Below are 14,270 nucleotides of genomic sequence, written 5' to 3'. Positions count from 1 at the left end.
TTGGAACTTTCATAATTGTCCACCGAAACTGTAACAACCTAATTATTCAAAACTAATGATCCCGTGTTCCTCCCCAGAAGACTGTGTGAGCCGGGCATTAGGGGGAAATTAAGCACTTAGAGACCACATCGTCCAATCATACAGAATTTGTCAGCCAGAGAGAGAGATATATTGACAAATCAAAGTAATAGGAAGACTGCCGCGCTGCCACTGACTTACAATGCAGTATGTTTTAAGGATAAAGCCCATGTCTTCTACAATCATTAAAGGGGCCCTAGTATGCTGATTTTCAGGTGTATTTTTGTTTTTTGTGCCTCGACTGTGACGTGTTTCCATGCTTTAATGTTCAAAAAGCTCTTTATTTTTCTCATACTGCCTGTGCTGCAGCACCTCTTTTCACCCTCTGTCTGAAACCAGAGAACATCTGCCCTGATTGGTCAACTACTTAGAGGGTGTCTCGCCCCTTAGCCTATAACGTACAATGTGTTGGAGCGCTAGCCAATAGAAGCGCGATAGTGATATGGTGATTTCACTATGTTACGGGAGTAAACAAAGGGGTCCAATCGAGGTGTTTCAGGCAGGAGGGGGGATTGTGTGGGAGATACACTTTGGGAATTTTAGCCTTTGTAGACCATTTACATGCACAAAGTTCTATATAACACACTACCTGAAAAGGAAATCCCCAAAAAACGTAATAGAGCCTTTCAAAATGAAAAAGCAACAAACTAATTATGACTTCAAGTGACTGTACCAGAATGCCCAGGCTGGTGGAGTAGAAGGGCGATGTGAAGTCGATGACTCGGCTCCTGGCTGAGTTGATGGAGAAGGAGCTGACCGCCATGTCTGCTGTTCCCCCCAGCAGGTCCCCGACCAGCCCCGTCCAGCGCCCCGCCCCTCCCACTGCTCCGTACTTCCCGTCTCCCACAATATAAAGGTCAAAGGTGAAACCCATGTCCTCTGCCAGTTTCTCCAACAGGTCGATGCAGTATCCGTAGCAGCACTTCCTCAGGTCCTCCGGTAGGTCTGACAGAAAAGACACGATAATAATCTGATATGTCTATTTAGAGGTGGAAGAAGTACTCATATTTTAAGTAGAGTAGGAATACTAATCTGTAAAAAATACTCAGTTACAAGTATACATCATAATTCAGTTAAAGCAAAGAAGTACTGGCATCAAAATATACTGAAGTACCAAAAGTACCATTTCAGAATAATAGAAATGAAATGACTGGATTATAATAATAGATGCATTATCAGTCTCATCACAGCTGGTAAATGTGGAGCTAATAGTAATTAATGTATACACTGCTGCTGAATATGTTAACCTATAATTATGTGTCAATGTTTATTTATTACATGATATATATTCAGTATTAGGCAATAATCTGAAAGTAACCAAGTGGTCAAATTAATGTAGTGGATTCAAAAGCACAATATTGTCTTCTCAAATATAGAAGAGTACATAAAATACTCAGTTAAAGTACAAGTACCTTAAAATTGTACTTAAGAACAGTATTTGAGAATTACTGCTGATTGTTGATTATCGCTCATGTAAAAATTGTTTTAAAAAAAAAGACACTTTTATTTACACCAGCAGCACACTAAATCACTCTTAAACTGGGCTAGGAGAAGATGTACAGAATGTACAACAACCTTTGAACTACGTATATATATATATATAAAAAAAAGAGTTGGCAAGATAGAGAGGCTGTAAAATATAAATATAAATATATTTAAACTTTATGCCATTTAAATTTTTCTGGCAAACCTTTTTTGCAAACTCAGACAATCAAAATTCAGCAGTTTGCCAATTACTCTTGAAACTTGGCACAGAGGTCTGTCATTTTGTGAATTCCTATGTCATCCTCAATACAACTTTTATTAGCCAACTTCCATTTGCCGATTAAAGTCAAAGAAAGTAAAAAATGCCTTATACTTTACTGCTATACGGTAGACTGCCTGTTTGCACTGCCAATACTCAGAGATATAGAACCTTGTATTTCTTTGACACGATGGTGTTCATCACTTATTTATAAAATGCCTTTAATCCTAGAAATTAAGCAGTAGTGGCAGAGCTGAGCTTTGACATTGCACCTAGTATATTTTTGAGCCGGACTGACCAGCCATGATCCCTTATTGATTTTTCTTTAAAAAATCCACTTCAATCTTAAGTAGGAGCAGTACAGAATTTCACAGCGATGTATCAATGAGATCTAAGCAGAGAGATCTAACAGTTTACATTAGAGAAGATTCAGGTTTTCATAAATTATAACTGATGCCTCATACCTCAAGTTGAAATATGTTTTGGACAGGTATTACAGGAGGTTTCAGCATACTTCAACACTAAGGTATTTTAAGGATAAATGGCACAGCAAAACTCACCTGCTCCCTCCCAGTCTGTGATGGTGGCGTTGGGGTTGTGCAGCTGGGTGAAGAGGTTCTGGATAAGGTCGGACCGGTTGGTTCTGGGGTCCAGACAGAGCTGACCCGCTGGACACAAGCCGTCCTCGTCCACCTCCCGCGTGAAGACAAACGGGTGTTCCACCAGCGTCACCACCCTCAGACGGTGACCCGCGACCGAATCTCCCGGCCTCCAGCGACCCCCAGCGCTACTGTCCCCCTGGCCGTCCCCTCCCCTCACCCCGGCTCCGAGGCCTTGGCCCTGGCTGCTCCCGAACCCTCCCACCAGTCCCAGAATCCCCCCTTCCAGCTCCAGTCTGCCCCGGGTCCACTGGCCTACTGTCACCCAGGCCGGCTGACCGAGCGCGCCCCTCTTCAGGCTCCACACGTGGAACAGCTGCGAAGAGAGGACCCTGGAGAGGCCAGGATCCACCTGGATGAAACCCGTGGCCCCGGTGAAGGAAGTGTTGGAGAGAAACCTCAAGGGACAGAGAGAAAAACCAGACACTAAGCAGGAGACAACAAAGATCTTTGTTGTTTTACTAAGAAATACAGACTGCAGTCGTACACAATGCTCAGTGGTGGAATGTTACTTACCTACGTATTTCCATTTAATGCTACATACTTCTACTCCACTGAATTTCGGAGGCACATATTTGACTTTTAACTCCACAACATTAATTTAACCTTCATAGGCGTTAGCTACTTTTTACATACAAAACCCATGCTGATGTGATATGAATCTGTGATGTAATGTACTACTAATGTACCCAATATTTTAAAAAAGTATCTAAAACTGGATCCCTGTTGACATTACAACACTATACTACATGTATAATACTGTGAATACAGCCATTCTGCATTGAGTACTTTTACTTTTGAGACTTCAAGATCATTTTGCTGATAATAATTCTGTACTTCTATATGAATAAGGACTTTTACGTGTAATGGAAAGTATTTAAAAACCATAGTATTTCTACTTTTACTCAAGTAAAGGATCTTCCTCTATCACTGACAACACTTAACTAGCAGGGCGGAAAAATAAACACAAACATCTGGGGGAGAGGCTGGGGAAATGTTACAAATGATGTTACAGATGGATCATGATCTGGTTATGGAGCTTTCGCCTGGTCTCAGATGGGTAATTGCGTCTCACAGAAAGTCATAATTAAAAGTTAATGTAGTGCAGTGAGGGTCCGCTCCTATCTGCCAGTCCATACAGGCAGTCATTGCCATTCGTCTCACTCGCCCGGTGGCCCCACATTGGACCTCTACAGCGGAATAAATTAGTAAGAGCAATTCCCGTTCGCACATAAAGCTGCCCTGGCCTCTTGAACCGTGCTGGGATTGTTAGCTTACGTCTTAGCATTTGATCATATGGACATCTCCAGGCGATGTCGTCTCGACGTGAATCCCTTCAAGTACTGTTTGATCATGTCTTGATTAGTAGGGGATTGTCAGGAGGTCATTGTGTATCAGATGTTTAAATGTTAAAGTATGCAGGGATCACTGCATTCTGTACGGGAGTTGATCCGTGCACGGACTGTTGATTATGTGTGTATGTCTGGGTCACGGAAAAAAATGGCAAGTTTTCCTTCCTGTTAATAGAAAAGCCGTAGCCCTTTCTCCGAGCAGCAAAATAGATTTCCCTTTTTCTCTTTGTTTTATTCGCCCTTTACTTTTTCTCCCTCTTTCATGCCCAAGTTATATGTTGAATTGATGAGGCGTATTGAGCAGGGGAACTTTTCGCATCAAATATGGGATATGTGAGGGAAAATAAAAAGACTTCATCGATCATGAGGATCATTAACTTCACCTCCAAGCATAGGCTGGACTAAAGCATGCCTGCACCAAACAGGGAATTTAAAACATGTACAAGTATGTACAATTTTGAGTATTCTACTCATGCTTTTGATCATTACCCTTTTTCTTCACATTGTGATTGACTTCAACAGCACAGTATCAATTTACAAACCCATCCAATGCACCATAATTCTAAAGAGCTGATTAAAAAATGCCTCTGATTTGAAAGTCATCCCGTTTGCACGCTAACTTATGTTTCCTCATCAGCAGCTCCCTCTGTCTCTGTGACCATAAAGCGGAAGTGCTAGCCTTGCCTTGAGCTGAAATCACTCATGGTAATAGCGCGGCTGAATCATCATATCCCATAGACAGCAGATTCATCAAGCCAACCCACTCCAGACTCATATACTAGACCGTAATGGCTGCGGCTGGCCACAAAAAAATTAACCATAGCCTTCACTTTACATCTCTTATGTGAGCAGAGAAGTGCCAAGCCCCCTTCTCTTGCAATTTGTCACATTTTTGGATTCGTGCCCGGAGATAAGAGTTTGAGATAGGAGTGCTAGATAATACAGACATCAGAGCAGGGGTGTGAAAAGTACGGCACACTTTCATGAAGCGCCGCCTGTTAGTCACGGGGTTTTGTTGTGGTGCATCGGGCCAGAGGCTGCATTTAAAGAATGAAGCGGTCTGATAAGTCAGCCAAGTGGTGTCAGAGAGGGATGGTTTCCTCTCACCAACACCTGGCCCCGACTCACACACACTCAGGAAGTAAATGTCAACAGAGTGGCCGGTAAACGATGAGAGTCCCCGGCATGTGTCTCACTCCCGTATCACTACATCTCCTTCACTGTGGAGGAAAGTTTACTCTGTCTGCCGGGGATGATAGGAAGCTTGCTTGTTTCAATGCTTTTAATCTCTTCGAGGGAGATGGAATCAGCGCTGGCAGATGTGTCGAGTGAGATGGCACTGACTGACAGATCTCACTCTGATAATAAACTATCCCCCGTCCATTTCCAACCATCGTCTCCTCCCTCACATCCTTTCCCACACAAGTTTCTTTTTCCTTTTCTTTGACTTTATTGCTATTTTCCGTTTGCTGTTTCCTACTTCCCTTGTCTTTCATCCATCTGTTTGTCTTTGACTACTTTCTCTGTAATGTATTTTTAAGCCCCTAGGGATGTTTGTATTCTGGACATTCGGAAGAACTACATCAAAAGTGGATAGTTTCTCATATTTTTGCTGTGGCTCGATCCCATATGTCCACTGCTTTGAATCAGCACCATTGTGCAGCTTTTGCTCGCGCTCACACCTTCCTCTCATCCTTATATCTCCAGACATCCTCTTTCCCTCCCTGCCTTCATCGCTCCATCCCTACGGCATTGAGCTGTTAATTGCCTTTTCCTTGTGGAAGTCTCTTACTTCCTTTGTCAGAGCTCTCCTGAGCAAAAGCATGTCAGGCTGTTGCAGTGTTGGGATAAGGATCGGGCAGTACACTGGAGGGAGTGGACTCTAACTGGACCCGTATGAATAATGCGATAGAACGACCTTTTTATCAGTCTTTCACAGGCCAGAAACAAAGGTCACTAAATTGGGGAGGACTCTTTAATAAATGGTCTATTCTGTGGGTCGTACTAATTGGCCCACAACAGAAAGATAGGGACTTTCCCTGGTGTCCTGAGGAAGTTTGAGTGAATTTAAAAGCATTACTTTTTGTGTTCTTTATTGTATAGCCACACTTACTGCTCTGTAAGGCCGTACTTAAGCTGGCTACACACCAACCCGATTTTGGGAGTCAGAGGCCGTCAGAGGCAGTCGGGCATTCACAGCGCCCTACTCAGGTTGGTGTGTCCCACACCGTCGTCTCTTTACGGCACCTTTTCACACCTCCCGATGCCTCCCGCGGGCCGATTCAACATGCAGGTCAGAGAAAGTCGGCCCAAGCAATCACTCTGATTGGCTGTTCACACTACCGCTGCCTGCTGGTAAGGACAGTTATTGCCACTCGTCGACTGAAGTATTTGCGGTGTGTTCTTAGGCGGGCGGCGTAGCTGACGTAAAAGTCGGGACGCCTTCGGTACGCGTTCTTTGGTCTCAGTGGGTGTGTAGCGGCCTTAAGGCGTAGTAATGTTTTTGCTAACATCGGCATTCTTAAACGCTCAATGTTAGAGACAATGTTAGATACTGATATTTAGCAGGTATAATATATTCACCTTGGATAATCTCTTGGATTAGTAAATTAGCGTGCAAACATTTTCTGATTAGCCCCAACTATAAAGATGCACTTCAATGAAGATCATTAAATTCAATTAGAATTTATTTGGTCAAAACCAATTCTTTTGATAACATTTTTTTTTGTCAGATGATGCCAGTACATTGAAAGTCAAGGGATAAAATAATCTTAATACCATTCACCCAGTGTTGCTCTTGAATATCAAATTTCATGGCAATTCTGTCAATAGCTATCAAGACATTTTACCTACACATTTTAAAGGTCATCCTAAGGTTAATGCGCGACAGGAAAAGTCAGCGGATTACCAAATAGTAAGCTTCAACCTCTAGGGACCGTTAATGTCCTTCCAATTAAAAAACAATCCATCCAAGAGCTTTTAAAATGTTTTTATCTACACCAACTGATCAGACATTGCTATCCATTAGGCTGTGCTTTGCTAGCATGGCCAAAATTGGGCAATTTAATCACATTAAAGCTATTCAAGATGTGTAAACTTGGATAATAAATGTCCGATAATATTGCTTTGTAACCACATTCCACTTATTTCCGCCTCTAGCCCTCCATGCCAAATTGTCTTGGCATCCCAGAGCTCAAGTTAACTGCAGACCGAGGAAAGGCTGTGAGAACCCAGCTTGTGATTATGTGGGTGGTGTTGATGATCACTCTCAGCTGGCAGACACTGTGTGTGTTCAATATTTGCTGTGGGCCCAGCTCATGCCACAAATCCTTCTCTTACCGGATCCACATGACCACAAAAGTCGGATACATTCTGTTTTATCAATGTCAACCTGCAGAGGAGATATACTCGACTCCGGAGTGAGTCTATGGCATTTGGCTTCTGTGCTGCACTCAATATCAGCCACATGGAGGGGTTGTAATGTATGCAAGTGGGTTTTTTCCCCCCTTTTTACTGCGCACACATGTCAGGATTACGTATTTTCTGTTTTAAGTGACAATATTTATGGTTTAATAGGTATTTCAATGTGATTTTTTACTGCGCGTGTGTAAGCGTTATCACAAAACACACCTTGACAGAACCCTTTTAAAAGCTGCAGGAATTGAAGTAGCAGCAACAGCGAAGAGGAACACACAAAACTCCCTGGTGCCACTCTTTGGATCTGTATGCCATAAAGACCTCCTCCCCACAACGAGGATGACAGCGCTATTCAGAAACAGCCACCCCCGTGGAGCAGAGGACAGACAAGGGCAGCATCCCGAGCATGCAGCTCCTCACACAAATGCCAGTGTCAGTCAGGAAGCTAACGAGCTTAAAGAAAATGTAGTGTTGTGACTCGATGAATTTAATTGTAGTTTTGTCTTCCATCTATCATTCGGTGGTTTAACTGTGTACACTTTTGGAAATAGCTAAGCATTTTTACGTGACCAGGAGGTATTACAGAAAAACTGTTTGGCCTATTTTCTGCAGGGGTTATAGAGAGTAATTGTGGTCCAATCCCGATCAGGCCACTACCAATTCTATGTGGCTTAAAGCTATGTATTTCCTTTTTGGAAGAGGAATACGTTTTTTCTAACATCCACAAATCTCTCCCTGCTGCAGGGTACTACTCTGAAGCTGACATCCCTCCTGATCTTTAGAGAAGTGCCACAAACCTAATATTGGTCTGTTTTAAGGGGGCCTATTTTGCTCGTCAGATTTATATTTTGTGCCTCTACTGGGACATGTCTCCATGCTTCAATGTTCAAAAAGCTCTTTATTTTTCTTATACTGCCTGTGCTGCAGCACCTCTTTTCACCCTCTGTCTGAAACCAGAGCCCAGTCTGCTCTGATTGGTTAGCTGGCCGGCTCTGTTGTGATTCGTCACACACTACAGAAAAGGGAAGACATCATAAAGCATTGAAGGGCCCTCTTTATCTTAAGTACACAGTTACTACATTTAAAATGTAGGTTTTATAAAAGCAAATGTACATACTAAAAGTGGGGAAGTAAGGACTGTTGATTATACAGGGACAACACTAATACATTTTGAGTAGTTACCTCCATTGTAGATGGGTGGAGGTTAATATTTCACAGACACATCCTACATAATTCAAAGGAGTCTAGCTAACCTGAGCTGTCTCTCCTTCACGGGTCCAGCCAGAATAATGGCAAGTGACCAGACTGTCAAACTCTCAGAGTGAGTACGAAGACCTGTAACCTCAGCACTTAGTACCTCACTGTGTGATTCGAATCATGACAAGAGTAATGTGCATAGTCATGTAGTAACATAGGGAGTGCTTAAGTCATAAATTGCACTGAGCAAAGGCTCTTATGTCAGTCAGGACAGAAGAAAATGAAGAACACTAATGTAGGGCGAACACTCACGCCAGAAAAATAAATACAATTTAACTTTCTTATTTATGCTCATATATACCCATATACAGAGATGGCAAAAGTAAACACATGTAGAAGTACAGATAATCGTGTTTAAAAATACTCTGGTAAAAGTAGAAGTACTGACTAAACTTCTTTACTCAAGTAAAAGTAAAGAGGGCTTTGAAATGTACTTAAGTAAAAAGTACCCATAACTAGCAGCTGTTTTAAAGAGTACCTGACCTCCCTTTATATTAATAGAACAATAATGTCATTGTTAGCTAATGAATGTTTCCATGCTGAACAACGGCAACATGACAACGTTTTCATTGGTCCCTCTTCTTTAGAGAAGACCAGGAAATGATGGATACACGGATCGTGTTCAAATCAATAGGCACGCAATGACTCTAAATAATAATGATCACGCCACCAAACACACATTCAAACTAAAGTAACGAACCGGTTTTGAAAATGTAACAAGTAGAAAGTACAGGTATTTGTGTTCAAAATGTAAGAAGTCAAAGAAAAAAGTCGTCAGAAAAATAAGTAGTGGAGTAAAGTACTGATACAGAACAATTTACTTAAGTACAGTAACGAAGTATTTGTACTCCACTACTTCCCACCTCTGCCCATTATGTTCTGTCTCTCAACAGTGTAGTTAACATGTCACCTTCTCCACAGTAGATATCCCCCCCCACGGTTAACGCCTCTGGACCTCTTGCCAGTATTTACGCCCCAGTCTCTCTCGTCTTTAGCTGGTCCTTCGGCTCTTTCTGATCTACCGCCCAAGCTGATAAAAGCTGCTTCTTGAAAGCGCCCGGGGGGAGGCTGTGATTTAAACTGAGCCGACCTCCTCAAAGTCTCTGTAGAAGATAACTCAGTCGTTCGGTACGTGTATAAGGTTAACTGGTTTGAAGCACTAGTTCAGTTTTTCATTATGGCGGCAACAAACGTATTTCATTTGACTGTCTACTTGTTCTGTGTAGATGCTAGAGTGTGTTTCCTTTCGACAAATGCTGCCAGATAGGCTTTTATTACGTTTCTTTCAGTCAGCTGTTGTGAGTCGGTGGTAATATGATAGCTTAGGAAGCATATTTTGTTTTCTTTGTTTAAAGATTTAGTGTCACCTGCAGCCTTTTTCTTTGTTTCTCCCCTAACTTTTTCTCCTTCTCTGTAGCTTTGGTATTCTGGTAATGAGCAGAAAGCCTGTCGCTCTGTAACTTTTACTTTCATCAGCACACCGAACGATTAGCAATAAATCAGCAGAGTGATGCTACCATTACCAGCATTCATACGCCTACAGGGTTCGTAACATATGCTGATTTTTTCATGGCAAAATTTGATTTAATTGCACTTTTTAATTGGAGTTGCACAAAAATGATCTGCATAGGAAGATACCGCCAGAGGTTAGGGAGAACATCTGTTTTCCTGTAATGCGGGTGGACTGACCATGAATGAGTACATAGATCTCTCTGGCCTTCTAGTCAGAGCGGAGCATGACACCTGACTATTCCCTGTGTTTTAGTTTTTTATATTTCTGTTGTATTTTTATTGTAGTAATGTGTTTTTATTACATGTACAGCACTTTGGCTCGACCAAAAATCACTTTTAAATGTGCTTTATAAATAAAACTTGATTTGATTTGATAGAATGTGCATTTACCTGGCCAGATATTGTCCTGAAGAGGGGAGCTCATGCCGGTTTTTGTCGTAACAATTCACCGTGTTCTGAATCAGCGCCAGGTCCGGCTTCACCATGGTTGCCGCAGTGACCGCACGTCCAATCAACTGCAAAGCATCCCTGATGTAGAAGCTGATTGGCTTGCGGCCCACCTCCCCGTAGGCTAGTAGTCCAAGGGGACCTCCCAGAGTGTGGAGCGAATCCGGAGACAAGGGATATCCCATGATCCACTGCAGCGCTGGTAGTGATGGAGCGAGACGCTGAGCAGCCCGCAGGACGGAGGAGAGACACTCGGGGTCAGATCCCAGGAGGAGGACGGAGGAGATAGGGGAGGGGGAGCGCAAGAAGCGGCCAGATAGGATCTTAAAAGCCTCCTCTTCCCTCTGATCTTCCTTCTTCTCCTCCCCGCTCTCCACCCTTCTGTCCCCACCCCCAGAGATGAGGGTCAGGTTGATGATGTCCCACAAATGCCAGTTAGAACCGCTGTGCTTCTGCAGGTGAGACAGCAACCCTTCACCCCCCTCCTCCCATCCGGGGCAGACCACTGCAGCTCCTCCCAAGCCGCTGTCCCCCCGGCCCCCTCTGTCCCGGTCCCCGTCTCTGCCCTGCAGGACCGCCAGCAGCAGACTGCCCAGGGTGGACGGAGGGACACGGGCTGACATCATCAGGTTGAACTGGTTCTATAAGAGAGGAAAGAAAGGAGAACGTTTAGAAGGAGTACAAATAAAGACAGATAAGGGAAGAGTAAAGGGGGTAAACGTAGAAGTAAAATGATGGAGGAGAAAACAGAAGACGTGAAGAAGAGAAAACAAGAACAAAACAGAGATTAATAGGTATAACCAAACCCCAACACCTCCGGGCTGAATCACATAAAATGACATTAAACGCAGCTTTTATGAGTACTGCAAAACAATCCCTGTTGCTGCAGTAATTCACCGCGACACTGATCAAAAACAATCAGTCACATTTGTTCATTATCTCTCACTCTGAATGAGAAGAGCCGCGCGGATACCAACAAGGAGTCAATGATTCGCATCTAATCTGCAACATCACAGTTGGCTTGGCAAGACAACAGTGGCAGCCACAGTTCATCCAGAAGCTCGCATTTCCAAAACCCCACTGAAAACACTGGCTTGTTTCATGCTGTTCCAAAATGAATAACACTGTTGTCCTTGAATGCAGCTCACAGATGGACCTTTCCCCCCCCCCCTTCCTTTGGGACCTCTATCCATTTTTCATCCCATCAGTGCTCCAGGCAAGGTTGAGGGGGGGGTCTGCTTTTATATAGACTCCAACGTTTAGAGACCTAATACTTGCACTACCTCATTGAACTGAGATGATAGGTATGCATTACACACTACGCTCATAAATACCCTCCGGCACATACACATGTTTAGCATCATAACATATGCAGATGCATGCACATACAATGCTTAATTAAGTCTGCGCATCTGCTGTTAAAAGATCCATGCAGGTAGAGAAACTTCAGGAATACACACGTGCGTCTGAAGATGAGATATCTAAGCCCAACCCGTACGCGTTCATTCAAATGGAAATATCCCACCCAGGAGTACAAAGTAAACAGAGGGACCCTCTGCTGAAAGTCCTTGAGTCCCTAAAGAGAGTAAAAAAAGAGAAAATATTTGACTGAAGTCTGCAAAGACACGGCTGAATTAATGCAGTGTGTATTTATCTTCCCGAGAGAGGGTGGATGTGGGTGAGGGGACAAATGAAAAAAGGCCTCTTCGTTTGAACTCGACGGGGGGGCCAGGGAGGTAACGGGGTGGGGGAGAGGGTTGTTTATGAGATGGTAGCAGGTGGCAGAGAGGGATAGAGATACCAACGAGGTGGCAGCTACAGGTGCGAGTGTTATTCACCATATCACTGTCAGGAGTGATCATGCTTATTTTTGACAAAGCTGGAGGAACTAGCATACTCTTATTCTCAATCAATCAATCAATGTTTATTTATATAGCCCAATATCACAAATGCTACATTTGTCTCAGTGGACTTCACAGTTTGTACAGAATATCAGTATGACAATACGACACCCTCTGTCCTTAGACCCTCACATCGTACAAGGAAACACTTCCAAAGAAACCCAGAGTTTAAAGGGGAAAATGGGAGAAACCTCAGGGAGAGCAACAGAGGAGGGATCCCTCTCCCAGGACGGACAGACGTGCAATAGATGCCGTGTGTAAATTGAAAAGATAATGCATTTACAACATAGGTAGACCAAATGTTTGGGAATGCATGTGTCTATAAGAAGAAGATGAATCCAGGAGGATGTCAACAATCCTGTGGGAGCCATCAGGGAAGTAGTATGATGAGAGTCAGGCAGGACCGCAGAGACAGGTTCAGCCACGACTCTATTCTAAGTTGCTCTGGGCAAGATCCTTCTATGCCTTTAATATTAACGCTTGGCCACATATTAATGAATGGCGATGTTATATTGCTGAAGACAGTATACATTTAAGATTGAAAAAAACACCCAAATGAGTCATTTTGTGCACCATCTTGTATAAAAATCTGTAAATCATGCTCAGAGTGAATGCAGCTTGTTAGAGAATCAGAGATGGATTATTACATTATATCATTGTCAAATTAATTGTAATAATGATCATCTGTACATCCCACAGCTGTGTCAGCTGTTTCAAACCGGCGCTATTTTATTATTTCTGTTGCACTGACAATGACTGCTCACTTGCTTGACTTTTAGAGAGATTCTTTTACAATTTCATTTACATTTGAGGCATTTAGCCGGCGCTCTTATCCAGGGAGACTCACAATGAGCAACGGTAGAATTACTTCAAGAGTGGGGACGTGAGAATAATAATAAGAGCTAACCTGAGAATAACAGAAGTTGTATTTGCCGCTGGGAGAAGAGAAAGCAAATTAAAGTGAATAAAGGTGGGAGCTGTGATGTGATTTTGAAGAGATGAAGGGATGTGAGGCTTTCCTTAAATGCGGGAGTTCTAGAACATAGGATGGGAAGGACTAGAGGAGGTATGGTATATTCAGAGTCTCTGTGGGCAATCCACCGTGACCAGCACCAGAGTGGACTTTTTTTTTTGAAGCACATAAAAAAATGAGATAGTTATTGCCGTCCCTTGCAGTCCCTTCTTGGCTGCATTTTAAGGTTTTGGCACAATTAATTCTCGTGATATATTAGAGCATTTTCTGCTGTGCTTATACTGTAAGTGCAAATGCGATGTAAAAAGTCTTGTCCGGGGAATGTGCATTAATAATAATGAAAAATAGCATAAAGTATGAATTGTAGCTAGAAAGTTTACGAGTTAACACAAACCAATAGTTCTGTGCATTGGAATTATATGGAATATGTTTCAACCTATGTTAGCATATGACTCCAATTAGGATTAAAGGGGCCCTATTGTGCTTTTTGGGGTTTTCCCTTTCCTGTAGTGTGTCATATAGGCTGTTGCGCATGTAAATGGTCTGCAAAGGGTAACATCTCACAAACTCCTCCAATGCCTGTGACATCACTTTTTATATACAAAGCCATGTTAGGGAAACTTCCATCCTACATGTGCTCCCTGATCTCACGGCGAATTGTAAGTGGCTACTGCCTGAGATCGCATGCTGTGGTTTTATTAAATGTGCCAACTGAAGGACTGTCTTAGGGACAATAGCTTTTAGATGCGCAGCTCCACTGTCTTGGACTAGTCTGCAAATTAAATGGAAACTGAGCAATCTTGTGCCACTAAATGATTTTAAAGCTCGGTTGGATGCTACTCAATCGGATGCTGTTGGTACCTGTTCATGTGGATAGTTATTGTAAATTGTAATCCCTGTAATGATGCTGTATGATGTCCTTTTTGTTGT

At 42.9% G+C, this 14,270-nt stretch overlaps 1 protein-coding gene across 2 annotated transcripts in view; it reads right to left on the bottom strand.

The window, feature by feature from the left end:
* Positions 1-14,270, bottom strand: part of grin3ba (glutamate receptor, ionotropic, N-methyl-D-aspartate 3Ba) — a 78,355-nt gene that overhangs the window by 26,395 nt on the left and 37,690 nt on the right. For both annotated transcript variants that reach the window (XM_034144365.1, XM_034144368.1), the window contains exons 2-4: positions 10,410-11,107; positions 2,383-2,879; positions 752-1,023 (exon numbers count right to left, since the gene is read on the bottom strand). In XM_034144365.1, coding sequence (XP_034000256.1) covers positions 752-1,023; positions 2,383-2,879; positions 10,410-11,107 — 1,467 coding nt within the window. The remainder of the gene's footprint in view (positions 1-751; positions 1,024-2,382; positions 2,880-10,409; positions 11,108-14,270) is intronic.

This window comes from Trematomus bernacchii, unplaced genomic scaffold, assembly GCF_902827165.1.
Source record: "Trematomus bernacchii unplaced genomic scaffold, fTreBer1.1, whole genome shotgun sequence".
NCBI classification, from domain to species: domain Eukaryota; kingdom Metazoa; phylum Chordata; class Actinopteri; order Perciformes; family Nototheniidae; genus Trematomus; species Trematomus bernacchii.
The sequence above is the reverse complement of the archived record's forward strand: the minus strand, read 5'-3'. Positions and strand labels throughout refer to the sequence as shown.